General features: G+C 50.1%; 1 protein-coding gene across 6 annotated transcripts in view; it reads right to left on the reverse strand.

Moving 5' to 3' along the window:
- The window catches only part of snx29 (sorting nexin 29), an 880,052-nt gene that overhangs the window by 96,226 nt on the left and 762,611 nt on the right, over window positions 1–21,215 (reverse strand). For all 6 annotated transcript variants that reach the window (XR_015079957.1, XM_086000767.1, XM_086000763.1 and 3 more), the window contains one exon: window positions 18,244–18,383. Coding sequence is in view for 5 of the 6 variants with exons in the window: in XM_086000767.1 (XP_085856893.1) it covers window positions 18,244–18,383 (140 nt within the window). In the remaining variant the exon portion in view is untranslated. The remainder of the gene's footprint in view (window positions 1–18,243; window positions 18,384–21,215) is intronic.

Raw genomic sequence — 21,215 nt, forward strand, 5'->3', positions numbered from 1 at the left:
GACAGATCGGAAATGCCGGTTTCCAGCGCATGCCTAAAACCAGCATTTCCGTTGGCCCTACGGGTGAGTGCACAGCACGTACCCACCCATAGGGAACGGAATTTCTGCCTCAATGTCATGGAATCTATTTCTTCCACATGAACATGCAGGTGGTACCTCGGTTTCATGCATCATCTGAAAGGTGGCACTTCCGACAATGCAGCACTGTCGGTACTGTACTAAAATGTCAGCTTAGATTATGTACTCAGTTCCTGGAGTGGGGCTTGAATCCATGACCTTCTGACTAAGGTAAGCAGAATACCAGTACTGAACCAATCTGACACTTATCAATCCAGACAATTCTTTTTAACGGAGCAACAAGTTGCCCATAGCCTTATTGGTTACAAATATCACAGCCTTAAGTTTTGTTTTTACTAATAAATGTAATCACAAACAAAAAAAAATGCAATTTTGTGAACTGCAGTTACAACAATATTTAAGTAACAAAAACTTACATTTATATAGTGCCTTTAATGTAATAAAAACAGCCCAAGGCACTTCACGGGAGGGTTATCAAATAAAATTTGACACTGAGCCACATAAGGAGATATTAAGGCAGATGTAGGTTTTAAGGAGTGTTTTAAAGGAGGAAAGAGAGGTAGAGAGGCTTAGGGAGGGAATTCCAGAGATTAGGGCTTTGGCAGCTGAAGGCAAAGCCGTGAATGGTGGAATGATTAAAATCGAGGCTGCTCAAAAGGCCAGAATTGGAGGAATGTAGATATCTTGGAGGGTTGTAGGGCTGGAGGAGATTACAGAGATGGGAAGGGCGACGCAATGGAAGGATTTGAAAATAAGGATGAGAATTTTAAAATCAAGGCGTTGCTTAACTGGGAGCCAATGTAGGTCAGCAAGCACAGGGGTGATGGCTGAACGGGACTTGGTGCGAGGTAGGACACGGGCAGCAGAGTTTTGGATAACCTTAAGTTTACGGAGGGTAGAAAGTGGGAGGCTGGCCAGGAGTGCATTGGAATATTCATGTCCAGAGGTAACAAAGGCATGGTTGAGGATTTCAGCAGCAGATGAGCTGAGGCAGGGGCAGAGTCGTCGTCTTCTTCTTTCGTATGGTGGTAGCAAAGCAAATCAAATGTCAATATCTAAGTCAGATATCCAGGCCAAAGCTTCCGGTGTAACAGCGTGGATATCTTATAGGCTGCCTGCAAATTTCCTCTGAGGGCAGTGCTCAATGATGTGCTCCAGGGTCTGATTAGGAGCTCCACAGTCGCATGATGGGGATGCTTTAATCTTCCACCTATGGAGAAGGTGGCAGCATCAACTATGACTGGTTCTGAGGCAGTTGATGGTTGTTCATTGTTTGTGAGGAAGGTTTGATCCTTCAGCTTGTACTGTGGAGTCCTCTATAAGGAATCCATTCCATATGTCACAGTTCTTCCAAGCATTTTGCCATTGGTCATCAAGGCTGAGGGGAGATCACTGAAGGGCCTCGGCGACAGTCCAAAATGACCTTCTAGATTTGAGACGATTTGGTAGTAGATTGTTCAAGTCGGCCTGGATCGACATGTCTTTGCTGGTGTAGCGGTTGTATTCTCTGGAGATGCATATTCGCGGCGTAGGTGTGTGATGCACTATCAATTGCTACAAAAGACTGGAGATTGAGTAAGTAATAAACAGGCTTTTATTACCAAAGAACAGAGCATGCCTCTTGTGGTTGCCTGGTATCCAAAAGGGCCGGAGGCTTCTGAGCAGCGACCTTTATACCCAGCCATGAGGGTGGAGCCAGGGGCGGAGTCAGCTGAGGCATGCACAGACAAGTACAACAATATGCAAGAGTGAACAACAGTACTAACAGTGAACAACAATACTAACAACAGTGGTTTACCACATTCACCCCTTGTTTAGAATTGAGTCCGGCGGGGTGAAGTGCACTAAAAATTCGTGTACTGAAGTCTATCAGGAGGCCTTGTAAGCCGTCCTGAGCGTCGCAGCAGCGGCGGTGATGGTGCAGCATCCAACGGTGAACCCGGTGTCTCGTTCAGAGGAGGTGTAGCAGGTGGCGGACCCTGGGGCTGCTGCATGCCGTCTACAGGGGTCAGAGCATGGGTAATGGGAGGTAGCGATGGTGGTCTCTCAGAGGCACCCGAAGGTGCGAGGTCTCGTGCGGGGACTGTGTCCTGGGGGTAGGCAGGAGTAGCGGTGGGTGGCGAAGAGGGTGTTTCAGGAGCACCTGCAGGTGCGAGGTCTCGAATGGAGACTGTGTCCTCCCGCCCGTCCGGGTACACCACGTAAGCATACTGCGGGTTGGCGTGGAGGAGGCTCACCCTCTCGACCAGGGGGTCCGCCTTATGGGTCCTCACGTGCTTCCGCAGTAGGACGGGACCTGGAGAAGTCAGCCATGTTGGTAGCGAAATCCCCGACGTGGACTTCCTGGGGAAGGAGAACATTCTCTCGTGAGGAGTGGCATTGGTGGGTGTACAGAGCAGCGACCGAATGGAATGGAGCGCCGCAGGGAGGACCTCCTGCCAGCGGGAGGTCGGAAGGCCCTTAGATTTTAAGTTTAAAAGGACTGCCTTCCAGACTGTCGCATTCTCCCTTTCCACCTGGCCGTTACCCTGGGGGTTGTAGCTGGTGGTCCTGCTTGTAGCAATGCCTCTCGCGAGCAGGTACTGCCGAAGTTCGTCGCTCATAAAAGATGAGCCCCTGTCGCTATGGATATAGCTAGGGAAACCGAACAAGGCGAAGAGGTCATTCAGACATTTAATGACCGTGGTACTGGTCATGTCCGAGCAAGGGATGGCAAACGGGAAACGGGAGTACTCATCAATTATATTGAGGAAGTACACATTGCGGTCAGAGGAGGGGAGGGGCCCTTTAAAATCGATGCTCAGCCGCTCGAAGGGGCGCGTGGCTTTGATCAGGCTCGCTCTGTCTGGCCTATAAAAATGCGGCTTGCACTCGGCACAGATCTGGCAGTTCCTGGTCATGGTCCTGACCTCCTCGATGGAGTAGGGCAGGTTACGGGATTTGATAAAATGGAAGAACCTGGTGACCCCCGGGTGGCAGAGGTCATTGTGGAGGGTCTGTAGCCTATCAACCTGCGCGTTGGCGCACGTACCACGTGATAGGGCATCTGGGGGCTCATTGAGTTTCCCGGGCCGGTACAAGATATCGTAATTGTAGGTGGAGAGTTCGATTCTCCACCTTAAGATCTTGTCATTCTTGATTTTGCCCCGCTGCTTATTATGAAACATAAAAGCCACTGAACGCTGGTCAGTGAGCAGGGTAAATCGTTTTCCGGCCAGGTAATGCCGCCAATGTCGCACGGCTTCCACAATGGCCTGGGCCTCCTTTTCGACAGAGGAGTGTCGAATCTCGGGGCCCTGGAGGGTCCTTGAGAAAAAGGCCACGGGTCTCCCCGCCTGGTTAAGGGTTGCAGCTAGGGCAAAGTCGGATGCGTCGCTCTCCACTTGAAAAGGAAGGGACTCATCCACAGCGTGCATTGTGGCCTTCGCAATGTCTCCTTTTATGAGAGTGAAGGCTGCACAGGCCTCTGCTGTCAGGGGGAAGGAGGCGGACTTGATGAGGGGTCGGGCTTTATCCGCATAGTTGGGCACCCACTGCGCATAGTAAGAGAAAAACCCCAGGCATCTCTTCAGTGCTTTCTGGCAGTGGGGGAGGGGGAGCTCCATAAGGGGGCGCATTCTATCGGGGTCTGGGCCGATGACTCCGTTCTCCACTACGCAGCCAAGAATAGCAAGGCGCGTAGTACGAAACATACATTTGTCTTTGTTGTATGTGAGATTCAGCCGCTGGGCCGTCCGGAGGAATTTCTCTAGATTAACGTCGTGGTCCTGCTGGTCGTGGCCGCAGATGGTGACGTTGTCTAGATATGGGAAAGTGGCCTGGAGCGCGTTCTGGTCAACCATCCGGTCCATCTCCCGTTGGAAGACAGAAACTCCGTTGGTGACGCCGAAGGGAACTCTGAGAAAGTGATAGAGCCGACCGTCAGCTTCAAAAGCTGTGTACTGGCGGTCCTCAGCCCTGATGGGGAGCTGGTGGTATGCCGACTTCAGATCAATCGTCGAGAACACCCGGTATTGTGCTATCTGATTGACCATGTCAGATATGCGGGGGAGTGGGTATGCATCTAGTTGGGTGTAGCGATTGATCGTCTGGCTGTAGTCAATAACTAGGCGCTGTTTTTCGCCAGTCTTCACTACCACCACTTGTGCTCGCCATGGGCTGGTGCTACTTTCAATAATCCCTTCCTTCAGGAGTCTCGCTACCTCGGATTTAATGAAGCTCCTATCCCCAACACTGTAACGCCTGCTTTTGGTAGCGATGGGCTTACAGTCGCGGGTGAGGTTAGCGAACAAGGAGGGGGGGGGGACTTTAAGGGTGGAGAGGCTGCAAATGGTGCACGGCGGGCGATTTAAAAGCTGCTGGCTGCAGACTGTGAGTGGGGGGAGGGGTCCGTCATACGCTAATGTGACACTCTTAAGGTGGCACTGAAAATCCAACCCCAGTAGAACGGCAGCGCAGAGATGGGGCAGGACCAGAAGTTTAAAATTTTTGTATTCTGTGCCCCTTACTGAAAGGGTCACTACACAGTAGCCACCGACGTCCGCTGACTGGGCTTTGGAAGCCAAAGAGATCCGATGGCGCGTCGGCAGGACCGGGAGAGAGTAACTGCGCACCGTGTCGGGGTGGATAAAGCTCTCCGTGCTCCCGCTGTCAAAAAGGCAGGTAGTGGCGCGGCCGTTTACCGTAATATCCATCATGGACCTGGACAGTTGATGAGGGAGAGATTGGTCCAGCGTCACGGAGGCCAGCGTATGGTCGAGCGAGTCGATGTGGTCGTCAGATGAGGCGGTGGTTGAGTCCGGGTCCCCCGTGGTTGAAGTCGGAGGCGTCCAAGATGGCGGACAAAATGGCGGCGCCCACGGTCCCGATCCCCACGCGGCTGGGGGAGCCCAAGATGGCGGACAAGATGGCTGCGCCCACGGTTCGCACGCAGCGCTGCTGGCGTTAGCGGTCTTCCCTTTGCAGGCGCTAACGTAGTGACCTTTCTTCCCGCAGCCGGAGCAGGTAGCATTCTTCGCGGGGCAGCGTGCTCTAGGGTGTTTAGCTTGGCCACAAAAATAGCATTTTTGTGCCTTGGACATCGCTGCAGCAGTCGGAGGTGGCGGTCCCATGGCCCAAGATTGCGGCGTCCACGGCGCGGGGCGATGAGGGGAGAAAGCGTCCATATTTCTGTGGGCCGCGTCGAGCGAGAGCGCGAGGGACACTGCCTTTGTCAGGTCTATTTCACCCTTCTCCAGCAGCCTCTGCCGGGAGTAGTCGGACCTTAGACCCGCAACGAAAGCGTCTCGTATCAGTCCCTCCGCATGTGCCGCGGCCGATACTTCCTTGCAGTCGCAGCCGCGTCCGAGTACCCGCAGTGCCCGTAGGAAGGCTTCCACCGATTCCCCGGGCTGCTGTCTGCGAGATCTTAAAAGGTGCCTGGCATAGACCGTGTTAACCGGGCGTGCATACTGCCCTTTCAGTAGGTCGATAGCCGCCGCGTAGGTCGTCGCATCTTGGATTAAAGTATAGACTTGGTGGCTCACCTTCGAGGCCAGGATTTTCAGTTTATTTTCATCAAGAGTCACGGTCGAGGCTTCCAGATACGCCTCAAAGCAACGCAGCCATTGTGCGAATTTAGTCGACGAACCCGCTTCTTGGGGGTCTAGGTCCAGGCATGTTGGTCTGAGGGCTCGCAGCAGCGCCTGCTGCTCAGCGTTTTGCGCCATCGGTTGATCAGCATCCGCAGCCAACATTTAACTTTGGTAATAAAATTGATGCACTATCAATTGCTACAAAAGACTGGAGATTGAGTAAGTAATAAACAGGCTTTTATTACCAAAGAACAGAGCATGCCTCTTGTGGTTGCCTGGTATCCAAAAGGGCCGGAGGCTTCTGAGCAGCGACCTTTATACCCAGCCATGAGGGTGGAGCCAGGGGCGGAGTCAGCTGAGGCATGCACAGACAAGTACAACAATATGCAAGAGTGAACAACAGTACTAACAGTGAACAACAATACTAACAACAGTGGTTTACCACAGTGTGGTGGTGCAATGCTTGCAAGCACGGGCAGCCAAGGTCTTGGTGTCGATAAAAGCATTCCGGTGATAATTCTCATAGTAGAATTCAGCTGGACACCAACGGATTTGACATGTAGACTTGATAGCCATGTCGAGGAGCAGTACTCCACTGTAGAGTACACCAGGGCAAATGCTGCCGTACAGAGGGCTTGAAAGTCTGCTCCCCATGTGGATCAGATGAGTTTCTGGATCAAGTTGACCCTACTCTTTAGTTTTTTCCCAAGGTTCTGGAGATGCTGTCTATACAACAAGGTACGTTCGAGCATGACTCCTAAATAGGAGGGTTTTTTGGCATGGTTTACCTCTGCGCTGCAAAAGGAGACTTTCAAAGCTTGGTTTGCTTGATGGGTATTGGTGTAGAATGTCGAGGTGACGGTCTTTTCTGGGTTTGGCCGAAGTCACTATTGGCGGAAGTAGGCCTCCATCCTCTGTAAATCACTGGTCAGGATCTCCTCGGTGATGGACAGATTCATGTTTTGCGAGGCTAAGGCAATGTCACCAGCGTATGCGAACTTGCGGGACTCTGTTTCAGGCAGGTCATTGATGTAAACGCTGAATAAGATGGGTGCCAGGACAAAACCCTTGGGAGTCCATTGTTCAATGTCCTATATCTGTTCTTCTGGGTGCCAGTGTACACACGGAAGCATCGGTTGCTAAGCATAAAGTTGAGATGATAGATCGTTGTTCTGCAGGGTAAAATGGTGGAGACCTTGAAAAGCAGTCCATGTTTCCATACTGTGTCATACGCTGTTGACAGGTCCACGAGTGCTACGGCCATTTTGAGCTGGCACTGGCGCAGTCGGGCGATTTTACAGAGGTGGAAATAGGTACTCTTATGGCGTAGATGTGTGGTTAGAAGCTCATCTCGGGGTCAAATATGACACCAGGGTTGCGAACGGTCTGCTTCAGCCTCAGACAGTTACCAGTGAGAGGGATGGAATCTGGCTAGGGAATGGAGTTTGTGGCTTCAGTCTTCCTAAAATAACAAGACTTCTTCAGGATTCCTTCCCATCAGAAGCTTTGGTGTGCTGTTTAAAAATCTCTTTACATTAAGGATTCCTGTCTGTACTAGAGTATAGTTTATGTAATTGCACTGCGTGAATATTTGACTTATTCTGGACATGAGCCTTTACACAACTAACTTAGGGTATGTAAAGTCCGCGCCTCAATAATACACGGACTTCGGGAGAACAGTTTAACAGGTACTTTACTGAACAGGAGGCAGCGTCAGACTGAAAATACAGAAGCCTGCTAGGGCCTTTTATACAGGGGTGGTCACTGCCAGTACTGCAGTCTAAGACCAGTTATTCCCTTAAAGGTACATACACAACAATTCCTCCCCTTTTAGATAAACAGTACATAACATTCATTTAACAACTAAATAACTAATTACAATTACAATTTTCTCGGTACTATATACATCAACTGAAATAGTCATTTATAAGTTCAGTCTTTGAGGAGGCTTCCTGATCCTGACTGGATAGCGCCTTTCTCGAGTATCCTGTTCTGGCGGTGGAGTCAATTCTGGCTCATTGTCATTGGTTGGTTTGTCAGCTTCCAATACCCCTGCTTCTGAGGTAGACGCAATCTGTACTTCGGGCTCATTACCAGGTGCACATGCTTGTGGTATAGGTTTGGCTTGTTCCTGTGACTCTAGAATCTGGTCAGCATGGCGTCTCACGATGCTCTTTCCAATGTCCACTGTGTACATTAGTGGTCCCTGCTGTGTGCATATCATGCCTGGCTGCCATTTTTCTGTTCGGTAGTCGCGGGCCAAGACTGGTTGCCCTATCTTGAAGCTCCTGGTTGGCTTCTCATTTATGTGCTGGAACTGCTTATCCTCAACATCTCGTCTTATGTTTGGTTTGAGCAAATCCAAGCGACATCTTAGTCTCCGGTTGAAAAACAGTACGGCTGGAGTTTGGTTGGTTACTGCATGTGTCGCATGTAAGCAAACAAGAAGTTATCCACCTTGTGTTGCAGTGGTATGTCGTCATTATACATTGCCTTTATGGCCTTTTTAAAGGTCTGAACAAACCTCTCAGCCAATCCATTTGTGGCTGGATGATATGGGGCAGATGTGTAATGTTTGACCCCATTATTCTTCAGGAACCTCCGGAAATCCTCAGACACAAACTGTGGGCCATTGTCGGAACAAATCTGTTCTGGCAACCCATTCCTGGCGAAGATGGTCCTTAGACTGCAATAGTTTTCTCCGTGGTGGTGGAGGACATTTTAATGACCTCTGGCCATTTCGAATGGGCGTCCACAGCGATTAGAAACATTGAGTCCATAAATGGACCAGCGAAATCAATGTGTACCCGTTGCCATGGAGATGAGGGCCACTCCCATGGATGTAGCGGGGCCTGTGGTGGAGCGTTTTGGACCTTCTGGCATCCTGTGCATCTCTTGGTCATATCCTCGATTTCTTTATCGATTCCCGGCCACCACACAAACGCCCTGGCTAGGCTCTTCATTTTTACCCCTCCCAGATGACCCTCGTGAAGCTCATTGAGCACGCTATCTCTCAACTTGGGTGGAATTACCACTCGGGATCCACACATCAAGGTTCCCCGGCACACTGACAGCTGTTCTCTCCTTGGCGAGAATGCTGGCAACAGTGAGTCACCTTCAAATCATAGACCCGAGAGTGTGTCGGGTTATTTCGGGTTTCCTTCTCAATACTTGCGTTTGTAACAGGCAAACATTCGACTATGGTCGCATGGAATATCTCCACAGGGTCCACTGCAGGTGCTTCTTCCGCCGTAGGCAACGGTAGGCGCGACAGCCCACCAGCGTTTCCATGTTGTTTCATACCTTTGTACTCTATGTCATACTGATGTGCCCCTAGAAAAAGTGACCATCTTTGCAGCCGTTGCGCCGTCATCACCGGAACGCCCTTCTTTGGGTTAAAAATTGAGACCAGGGGTTGATGATCAGTCAGTAGGGTGAATTTCTGCCCGTGCAGATAGTGATTGAACTTCTTCACCCCCCACACCAGGCTGAGGGCCTCCCTGTCAATCTGGGTGTAGTTACGCTCGGCTGAGGTTAGCGAGCGCGATGCAAAGGCTATTGGCCTCTCTGAACCGTCACGGAATTTGTGTGACAGCACCGCTCCAATGCCGTAAGGTGACGCATCACATGCCAACCGAATCGGTAGTGTTGGGTTGTAGTGGGCCAATACTTCTTTTGAAGTGATTTGGCATTTACATTCCTGAAAGGCACGCTTACACTCATCACTCCATTTCCATGTTACACCAGTTTGAAGGAGGGCGTTCAGTGGGTGCAGAATTGTAGATAAATTCGGCAAGAACTTATGGTAGTAGTTCACCAACCCGAGGAACGACCTCAGTTGCGACACATTTTCCGGTGTTGGAGCCTTGACTACAGCCTCAATCTTGTCCGGCGACTTATGCAACCCTTCCTCATCAATCATGTGGCCACAATACGAGATTTGTCTCCTGAAGAACTCGCATTTGGGACGGTTGGCTCGTAGCCCATATTCCTGCAATCTCGTGAGCACCTGTTCCAGGTTGGCAAGGAGTTCATTGTCATTTTCGCCCGTAACCAGGATGTCGTCCAAACAACACTGGGTCCCCGGGATCCCTTGCAGGACTTGTTCCATTGCCCTCTGCCAAATAGCCGGGGCTGATGCTACCCCGAATACCAGTCGATTGTACTGGTAAAGGCCTTTGTGAGTGTTTATCGTGAGGTATTTCCTAGATGCTTCTTCCACCTCCATTTGTAGATACGCTTGAGCCAGGTCAATCTTTGTAAAACGTTTCCCTCCAGATAGTGAGGCGAAAATATCTTCTATCTGCGGAAGCGGATACTGTACTGTGTGCAGGACTGGGTTCACAGTCACCTTGAAGTCCCCACAGATGCGAACCTTCCTTGGCTCCCCAGGCGTGCTGCTCAATGCTTTCTTCATTACAGGAACGATGGGTGTGGCCCACTCGCTCCAGTCCACCTTAGACAGCACCCCCGAACGCTCCAGACTGTCCAGTTGAGCTTCCACGGCTGGACGGATCGCGTATGGCACTGGTCTGGCCTTAAAAAATTTTGAGGTTGCGTTATCCTCAATCTTTATGGTTGCCTTTACTCCTTTTAGAGTCCAAGTCCTTGTTGAAACACCTCTTCCGCGTCAGATAGAGTTTGTGACAGACGTCCAGGTGCGACGTCATCATCTTTTTTGTCAGTCACAGTTAGTGCCAGAATGGAATGCCAATCCAATTGTAGTTTTCGGATCCATTCACGTCCCAATAATGGTGGTCCTCCATCTTGTAGTATATACATGTATAGTTTCTGTGTTTCCTTTCCATTATATTCAACTGGCACCCTTATTTTTCCTCTGGGGTAGACCTTTTGCCCCGTGTATGTCTTCAATACAATGGGCGTGTCCTTTAAGGGTATGTGTGAGAATAGCCGCTCATAGTCTCGTCGATTCATGACAGTTAGGGCTGATCCTGTATCCAATTCCATCTTTACTGGGGACCCTGCTATCATGAGGGTGACCCAAATGGTTCGGTGATCTTCCTTTGCAATCATGTTGTGTAACTTTAAACAACTTAGTCGCCTGCTCCCGGAGTCCTTATCACTCTCCTGATCTTCTGGACTACTGTCTGTCAGTTTCTTTACTTTCCTGTACTGTTCCTTAGTAATTCTTGTCGTGTTGGTTTTCTTTCCCGACCTGCAGACTCTTGCTATATGTCCCATTTTTCCGCATTGCCTGCATATTTTGTCTTTAAACCAGCAGTCCTTCTGCTCATGGGTTGTTCTGCCGCAGCGATAGCACTTTTCGGCTCCATACGCCATTTCGTTAGCGCTGTATTCTTGTGGTTTCTGTTGTATTTCCGCAGCTCCCCGTGCTGCTGCTTCGTAGGATACTGCCACGCTGAAAGCCTGTTGTAGCGTCAGGTCCTTTTTTGAAAGTAGTCATTTCTGGGTTCCTTCACTCTGGAGCCCGCAGACAAACTTATCCCGTAAGGTGTCTGCCAGACCGCCTCCGAACTGGCAGTGCTTCGATAACTTGCGTAGTTCCGTAAGATAGTCAGCATTGCTCTCATCTTTGTGCTGGTTTCTTTTATGGAACTTGAATCTTTCTGCTATCAGCAGTGGTGTAGGGCTTAGGTGTTCCTGTAAGATATGAACAATCTCCTCAAAACTTTTCTCCATTGGTTTAGCTGGGGTAATTAAATTCCGCAATAGGCCGTACGTACTCGCACCCATCAGATTTAATAATACCGACGCCCTCTTTCCATCGGCCACCTCATTTGCCTTGCAGTACGCTTCAATTCTTTCCACATACGTGGTCCAGTCTTCTACCTCGTTGTCGAAAGCAGTGATACTGCCACTTTTCGGCATCTTGGGTGATTTAAAATGGCGCCTCCCGCGCTTTTGCTTCTTCCCCAATGGAATAAAATGGCGCCTCCTGCGCTTTTGCTTCTTCCCCTTACTGCCACGCTGCTCCTAGCGTTCTACGGGGTAATGGCGGCGACCCACAGCTTCGGCGCGTCTCGCTTTCCTTCCCCCCGTTTAGTTTCTCTCCGCTGTCCTGTTCTTGAGCAGGCACCGACCGCGCGCTGTGCGCTCCACCGTCTCTCGCTTGTTTTCTTTTCCCAGCGACGCTGTGCGGCCCGTTTTGTAGAGCCGCTCGATCGAGCTTGAGCCCGCCGCAGTCCGGAAGGGTCAGCGCGCTACCCGCTACCAGCACGATTTGCTGGAACCACAGTCTCTCCCGCAATTCTCCGAACACCGATGAATTCTTTGGGCGGTTGCCCTCAGTCGACGCCCGTTGCTCAGACTACGACCTTCCAGGACCCTCCTCTCAGGCGAGATCCCCGTGAGATGATGCCACACTGCAGGTGAGTTCGAACTTACTCGTCGCCACTGTAAAGTCCACGCCTCAATAATACACGGACTTCGGGAGAACAGTTTAACAGGTACTTTACTGAACAGGAGGCAGCGTCAGACTGAAAATACAGAAGCCTGCTAGGGCCTTTTATACAGGGGTGGTCACTGCCGGTACTGCAGTCTAAGACCAGTTATTCCCTTAAAGGTACATACACAACAGGGTATATCACAGAAATCACAGAAACCCCACAGTGCAGATAGAGGCCATTTCGGCCCATCGAGCCTGCACCGACACATGTCCCACCCGATCCCCATAACCCCTACACCAACACATATCCCACCCTATCCCGTAACCCCCCGTATTTAATCCCCCCTAACACTAAGGGTCAATTTATCATAGCCAATCAACCTAACCCGCACATCTTTGGACTGTGGGAGGAAACCGGAGCACCCGGAGGAAACCCACGCAAACACGGGGAGAATGTGCAAACTCCACACAGACAGTTGTGGTTTACATTGAACAACCAAGACAATGCATTTATTAAACCAATGGGCAGGAACATTTTAAAACCAATTCCTCCAAACAAGAGTCCTATTTATGCAAAATATTCATGGTTTTAAAAAAAAGTTAAAAAAATTAATTTGCTTAATAATGTACTCAGCACCAGTATGTTATGTGACTGCATCACTCAATGATTTATTTTACAAAAACTACCCATCTCCAACATTGTAGCCTCTATTAAGTTAGTGGACTGGTAATGTTACAGTATTGCTGGGTCCCTAGTATAAGCAGAACCATCATATTCGGCAGCAAGTAGCCCCAGTATTTCAGTGTTTGGTAAGAACAGAGAAGAGCAAAGCGAAATATTTATTTTCATAAGAACTTGGTTATTTTGAATTATTTACATTGCAAAATACAGTGCATAAGCCAAGCCTTCATGCAGATTTTTAAGGACTGAAAATCAGAGTAAAGTGACTATTTATTGGCTGGTCAGTGTAAAAATCATGGATCAAATGATTATATTGGGGCAACCAACACATTGGATTTTATGGCAGAAATAAGACCTCAGTAGAGTTAAAGCCAAAACATATAAATTGACAGACTGAGACAGTGGACATTACTTGAATGTTAAATGTCATATTCCTCAAGGGTCATTATTTACTAATGGTGATAATGAATGTTTCACACATCGGCCTAGAAATTCAGTATAGCCACTTTTGGGGCGGTAAAGTCGGGCGGCCGCTAAAGTTTGCGCCCGGCGCAAAGTGGAGGCCACTTCGCCGATATTCAGTAGCTTTGGCCAAGGAGTTTGCTCGAGTGCTAAAACTGGCGATGCACGGCTATCTTTAGGCGCTAAGCCGGCGGTGCAGACTGATACCGGAGGCCGGGCGCAGCGCAGCGCAGGTGCGGTCATGTCTTGATTGACAGCAGACACCCTGGCACCGGCCAGCTCTTAAAGGGGGAAGGGTCGACTTGGTCTGCTGCCACGCCCTGGATACTGCAGCCCTCCAGCTAGGCCTAAACACTGCTGCTGGAGAGAAATAGCGCCAGGAAGGATGCAGAGGGCCCGTGAGCGAGCGCAGCGCTTCTCTGCCCATGATTTAAAGGTGCTGGTTAGGGCTTTGGAGAGGAGACGCCATATCTTGTTCCCGGACAGTGGCAAGAAGCCTGCCACCAGGGTGTACAGGAGAGCCTGGAGGGATATCGCCCAGAGGGTCACAGCCACCTGCGATGTCCCCAGGACTGGTGTCCAATGCCGGAAAAAGTTTAACGACCTCACTCGGATTGTCAGGGTGAGTACCCGTTCCAGTGTCCTCCTCATCCTTGCATGTGCACCTCACATTATGGGCAAAGGGACCTCAAAGCCCTAATGGCCAGCCCTCATCCAGCAGCTATGGCACTGGCATGAACATCAATTGCACTTTCTGCACTTTACACACTGGCCAAGCTATTCGACCATGGGAGGCAGTGCATACAGCAACAGGGCACCACACTGGCCAAGCTATTCGACCATGGGAGGCAGTGCATACAGCAACAGGGCACCACACTGGCCAAGCTATTCGACCATGGGAGGCAGTGCATACAGCAACAGGGCACCACACTGGCCAAGCTATTCGACCATGGGAGGCAGTGCACACAACAACAGGGCACCACACTGTACTTAGAGGCCGTCCTTTCTCTTGCAGGCCAAGCTGGCCCAGAATCTGAGGAACCGGACTGTCACCGGGGAAGGCCGTCCCCAGTTCCAGCAGCTCAGTGACCTGGAGGAGCGCGTGGGTCGACTCATGGGTGGCCGGCTGATTGGCCCCGTTGCATGTGGAGATGCTGACCCTGTGCTGGGCCCCAATGGTAAGGACATGACCTTTTAGACCTCTCTCGTTCCCCTTGCGCTTCAGATCTACATCCTTTGCCACTGTCCGACCAATGCGCTGAATGCCACCACTCATGCCTCCCTCGCTGACGCCCTGTCCTCACTCTAAAGCTACTCTTGTGCCTTCCTGCTTTCAGCTGGTGAGGAGGAGGTCCCTGAAGCTGCCAATGACAGTCCCTTGGAAGAGGAGGACGAGGAGGAGCAAGAGGAAGGCGGCCCATCGGGGGAACCCTCATCCGCGCCAGGGGATGGCAATGGAGGGGACACGTCTTCCCTGGAGGAGAGGCAGGGGGAAGTGTTGCAGGGGGGTGTAGCTCCTGTGCCCAGTGGCGTCGAGCCACGCGGGAAGGGTCGGGCAGCTCGGCTGCCTTCTCCCCAGAGGGGGGAAGTGTTGCAGGGGAGTGTAGTTGCTGGGCCCAGTGGCGTCCAGCCACGCGGGAAGGGTCGGGCAGCTCGGCGGCCTTCTCCCCAGAGGGAGAGTCCGGCCTCCAGTCCGGAGACGGTCCTCGCCCAGGAGGTGCGCCTCCTCGATCAAATGTCCGCGGACTCGGATCGCCGGCACACTGAGTTCATGGGGGTTGTGGCACGGTTGCCTGAGGCCATCGAGTCCCTGGCTCATAGTGTATCCGATTTTGGGGCCTCACAGGCCAGGGGTTTCGAACAACTCAGGGCAGCACAGGCCAGGGGTCTCGAACAATTCGGGGCAGCACAGGACGCGAGTCGGGCCGAATTGAGGGCAGCACAGGACGCGAGTCGGGCCGAATTCAGGGCAGCACAGGACGCGAGTCGGGACGACTTCAGGGCAGCACAGGCAGCGAGTGGCCAGTTGATCAGTGGTGCCGTGCAGTCACTGGCTGGTCTGATGCGGGCACAGACCAGGGCAGTACGGGCACTCACTGCTGCCACACTCGCTGTGTCAGGCAGGCATCGCCAGGGCACCCGCCGCGCTGCAGCAGCACAGCGGTCTGGCCTTCAGCAGATTGCTGCGCTTGCTGCAGTGCCAGCCCGGCCGAGTGCCAGTGTCTCAGGCGAGCAGCGAGCGCCTGGCATCAGCCAGCTTGCCCCCATTGCTGCAGCCGCCACTGCCACTCCCCCAGCGAAGCTGCCACGAGCTGTTGGAGAGACTGATGCTGCCCAGCCACAGCTGCAGCAGTCAGCAGCCGGCCCCTCGAGGGCCAGAGCTCGTCTAGGCCGACCCCCAAGGGCATCTGCCGTCACGCAATGTGCCCCTCAGGAGCCTTCCCCCAGCCTTGCAGCACCCACAGGGCCCAGGTTGAGGCGGAGCAGCAGGTCGGCCAGGGGCCGGAAAAGGCTGGACAAGGACTCGCCCTCTCGGCACACAAAGTAGAGTGTGTTGCCAAATGTTTTTTTATATGGGGGTGGTTGTGTTGTCTATGGGGGGGGTTGTTTTGGTAAGGCCGAGGATGAAGGCCATTTGGATGGAAAAGTTTTGTTATTCCTCCCCAGGTTGTGGGAGTGAGTCATGTGTTTGACTGTTTTTTGGGGGTGTTGTCTGTTTTTGGGTTTCATGTGGGAAGGGCCCTGACTTTGTTCAATAAAGCTTTTTCTTTATTCAGCTTGTCCATGTGTGATGTTTGAAGTGGTTGTTGCGTTAACCGGCTGAGGGCTTGCAGAGCGGCTGCATTCATGTCCCTTCATTGCCACAAGCCATTCCCTGACAGGGGGCCTGGAAGTGTCGTTCAATAAGCCGCCGACGGACGGCCCTTGGACCTTGTGGCTCCCTCCTGGGCTGGTACTCCTCCTCCTCCTCCTCCTCATGGTGCTCCTGCTCGTCCTCCTGAGGTGGTGGTCCAACGTGAGGTGGCAGTGCCTGAGTCCTGCGGATAGCCAGGTTGTGCAGCATGCAGCAAACGACGACGAACTGGGAGACTCTATCCGGCGAATACTGCAGAGATCCGCCGGAGCGATCCAGGCAGCGGAACCGTTGCTTGAGGACGCCAATCGTTTGCTCTATGATGTTCCTTGTGGCTTGATGGCTTTCGTTGTATGCCTCCTCAGCAGGGGTCCTGGGCGCGCGGAGCGGGGTCATGAGCCATGTACACAAAGGATAGCCTTTGTCCCCGATAAGCCATCCTCTTGGGGGAGGCTATGCCTGGAACATGTCAGCCACAGTAGTCTGGCGCAGGATAAATGCATCGTGGCTGCTGCCTGGAAAGCGGGCATTGACAGCTAGGATGCGCTGCCTGTTGTCACACACCAGCTGTACATTGAGGGAATGGTAGCCCTTCCGGTTGCGGTAATCCTCGGCATTGTCGATAGGTGCCCGCAAAGCCACATGCGTGCAGTCAATGGCGCCCTGCACCATGGGGAAGTCCGCGATCCTCGCAAATCCGACTGCACGCTGCTCCTGCCTCTCCAGGGTCATGGGGAAGGAGATGAATTGGTGTCTCCTTGTGAAAAGGGCATCGGTGATCTGCCGGATGCAGCGATGCACGGCGAACTGGGATATGTTAGCTATGTCCCCAGCAGCGGCTTGGAAGGAGCCGCTTGCATAAAAGTTCAGAGCCACCGTGACCTTCACTTCCACCGACAGAGACGTCCTGCACATCAGCTGTGGACGCAGATCTCTGTGAAGCAGCTGGCAGATCTCTGCAACCACCTCCCTTCTGAAGCGCAGCCTCTTAACACACTGCGCAGCAGTCATGGTGAGATAGGACACCTGCTGGCGGTATTCCCTGAGTGGGTAAGGCCTACGTTGCCGACGCCTGATGCCCCCTCTGCGTCTAGGCATGGCTGCCCCTCTCATACAGCGTCTGCGAGCCCTTCGCACATAATGCTGGAATTGAGGGTTGGAACCCCATGCAGCCCCCATAATATACTTGCAAACAATGAAATCACAATGAGGCAAATTTCCAAGCTCTGGCCAGAAGCCAAAAATACCTCTCCTATGTTGGGCCAAATCAGTAAGGTCTCTTCCTTGGTCTCTGTCCAGAAATCCGTTGCACAAAAGTCATTGCAGCAAAATGGCTGGCCTTTATAGTTCAGTGTAAGTGCCCTTTAATTAGCGCTCCCCGAGGCCTGCAGGGCCTCTGCTGCGTTCCACTTCACAGTTCTTAGCACCGCCACGCCCACATTGGGCGGGCGCGACTGAAGTTCCGGTTTGGGGCGCACAAAGGGCGTTGCACGACGAAATGACGTCATAAGCTGCGCGCGCAGCTGAGTGCGCGCAAACACTTTGCGCCGGCGCTAAATGTCTACTGAAGTTGGGCGTAGGCGCAGATCGCCCTGCGCCCGGCCGCTAAGTGCCTAGCGCTCGAGATCTACTCCTCCTAAGGCGCTAACGGCTGGCGCACGCAACTGAATTTCTAGGCCATCATGTTTTAATCAGCTCTCAGTCCCCGAATCCCACAATAAAAATGCTTCGGCATTCATTACCACTAGTTTAAAACACATAAATTGCACTTGTCAATTGTTTCAAATGTTATTTATTACTTTAGAAACAAATTGTATAATACATGCAGCAACTTGGCACTATCGTAGGAAAAGATACCGATGGTAAAGCTTCAATGATTAGTTTTAAGTGGTAACATATTATAAATGAGAAGATGCAATGTACCACTGCAGGTGAGAAATGTCGGATAAGCAGAGCACTTTGTGTTGCAGATGAATCCAAATTAGCGTAACTGCTGTACTCCTTCAATTGGTTTACTGAAACTGGCAGAATGACGCTAGTCATGTGAATAAATATCAAATGGGACAAAATTATACATTTTCTATGAATGAAATATACAATATAACTGGCACTGGGTAGCACAACTTAAAATAGAGTAATCTATGTATTCCAAACAAATACCCAACTATTGTACACACTGTAAATGAAGCGTACATATGTTCTGTTAAAACAAGAGCCACATACTTACACACAAAATGGCAGCAGGTGCACAAGGGTCTCTTTTTTAGGATTAGATGTAAACTCTGGAAGGGTTTGTATAATTTTGTTCATTATGTTCCTCAGGTACTCCTGGAGTTGTTTACGACGTTCCTCCACAAACTTTGCATCCTTAAAAACAGATAAAAAAACAGAAATAATATTCTTTGCAATGCCGGCTGTATCTCAACACAGCAATGTCACAAGGCTGGAATTGAACTTGCACAGCCAATGATGCTTTGCAGCACAATACATCTCAGTAGCACAGACTAGCAGCCATTGTTGCACTTTGTTCCTCACTGTATTAACCTGTGTTAGCAGGAAAGGGCTCCAACACCATGACAGTGCTGAGATGTGAAAATATTTGTTTACATTTTCCTCAGTTTCTCACTTCCTTGTCAGAAAAGCTCTCTTAGCAACAAATAATTTGATGTAATACTGAAGTACTGAGACTTGCAAAGAAAATAAGCATATGCTGCCTCCTATTGCAGCAAATGTAAAGGATTCAAGATTAGAAATAGAACAGATGCTAAAAACTAAACTCCACTGAAGAAATGAGATTGACTGCCGTTGTCTTCGGGCCCCGCCACAAACTCCGTTCCCTAGCCACCGACTCCATCCCCCTCCCTAGCATCTGTCTGAGGCTGAACCAGACTGTTCGCAACCTTGGTGTCACATTTGACCCTGAAATGAGCTTCCGACCACATATCCGTGGCATAACTAAGACCGCCTATTTCCACCTCCGTAACATTGCCCATCCCTGCCTCACCTTATCTGTCGCTGAAACCTTCATCCATGCCTTTGTTACCTCTAGACGTATTCCAACGCACTCCTGGCTGGCCCTCCCACGTCCTACCCTGCGTAACTTGAGGTCATCTAAAACTCGGCTGCCTGTGTCCTAATTCGTACCAAGTCCCATTCACCCGTCACCCCTGTGCTCGCTGACGTACACTGGCTCCTGGTTAAGCAACGCCTTGATTTCAAAATTCTCATCCTTGTTTTCAAATCCCTCCTGGTTTTCAAATCCCTCCATGGCCTCGCCCCTCCCTATCTCTGTAATCTCCTTCAGCCCCACAACCACCCCCCTCCCGAGATATCCGCGCTCCTCAAATTCTGCCCTCTTGAGCATCCCTGATTATAATCGCTCAACCATTCGGGCCTTCAGCTGCCAAGGCCCTAAGCTCTGGAACTCCCTCCCTAAACCTCTCTGCCTCTCTATCTCTCTTTCCTCCTTTAAGGCGCTCCTTAAAACCTACCTCTTTGACTAAGCTATCTGCCCTAATTTCTTACGTGGCTTAGTGTCAATTTTTTGTCTTAGAACACTCCTGTGAAGCGCCTTGGGATGTTTTACTACGTTAAAGGCGCTATTTAAATACAAGTTGTTGTTGTATAGGGCTCCAGTGTTTCCACTTATTGTCGAAAAAGGTAGCTAGCTCTTACTGGCATAAAAACAATCCTTCTGTGTTAAATTATACTTTGGAAAAACCCACAAATATCATCCAACTGTACTTTTTATATTTATTGTTTTCATTGCGATATACAGTCTACACCTGATAATTCAAAGTTGTTTTTGCAATTAAAAAAGTGATTATTCAAACATTTGAATTAAGCAACTTTCAACTAAGCGGAGTAGATTGTGTACCAAAGTGGCCACGTTTGCATTTTCTGTGATTTAAAACATATTTTTGTCAGAAGACTATGTGTGTGCGCGTGTGTGTATTTTTATTGCAGGCACAGGCCCACCTCAGTTCCTCGGGGAAAGCACTGTAAAAGCACTATTGGAAGAAAAGTAGTGGAGTTCTCCTGACATTCTGGCCAACATTTATCCTTCAGCTTATAACTTCAAAACAGATTAAATTGTTAGTTTTCTCAGTTGTTTGTGGAACCTTACTATGTAAAAACTTGCTACCACATTTGCCTGCAATAATAATTGACTCCATTTGAAAAGTAATTCACTGTTGTAACCTAGTTTGGGACATCCTGACAACATGAAAAGCGCTTTATAAATGCAGGGTCTCACTTTTGTTTAAAGTCAGGAAAATCAACCACATACAATTTTAGCATCCAGACTGTTAAGAGGAGTTACAAAGGTATTAGTATGCTCATGTTAACTTGTCAACCTGTTTGTTTTTGTTCAAGTAAAAAGTTAAGTCAAATGGGTTTTGTAACTAGATGATAAATAGATTTGGGCTAATGTTTATTTAGACAGAAGCTGCAGAATTCTGTGTGTTTTTAAGTGTCAGTATGATTGACAGCTTTATTTATTCTTTAAAGCTAGCTTTTCTTTGCTGCTAGTTGAACTTCAAAGGGTACAAGGAAATGTCTTGGAGCATTCACCCAGCTCACCAGGAGGAGCCTGGGTCAAGGAGGAAGAGAAAAAACAGGGAACTATAGGCCAGTTAGCCTGACATCAGTAGTAGGCAAAATGCTAGAATCTATTATTAGGGACGTGCTAACAGGGCACTTAGAAAATCATAATATAATTAGGCAGAGTTTTATGAAAGGGAAATCGTGTTTGACACATCTGTTAAGAATTTTTTGAAGGTGTAACTAGTAGGATGGATAAGGGGGAACCAGTGGATGTAGTGTATAGGGATTTTTTAAAAACATTCAATAAGGTGCCACACAAGAGGTTATTACACAAAATTAGGACTCATGGTATTGGGGATAATATATTGTCATGGATTGAGGATTGGTCAATGGACAGAAAACAGAGAGCAGGAATAAACGGGTCTTTTTCGGGTTGGCTGTAACTAGCGGGGTACCACAAGAATCAGTGCTTGGGCCGCAGCCATTTACAATCTATATTTATGACTGAGATGAAGGGACTGAGTGTAACGTATCCAAGTTTGCTGATGATACAAAGTTAGGTGGGAAAGTAAGCTGTGAGGAGGACGCAAAGAGGCCGCTGAGAGATATAGACAGGTTGACTGAGTGGGCAAGAACATGACAAATGGAATACAA

The sequence above is a fragment of the Somniosus microcephalus genome, chromosome 11 (genome assembly GCF_052327205.1).
Source record: "Somniosus microcephalus isolate GS21.2 chromosome 11, FLI_Smic_1.0, whole genome shotgun sequence".
NCBI lineage: Eukaryota > Metazoa > Chordata > Chondrichthyes > Squaliformes > Somniosidae > Somniosus > Somniosus microcephalus.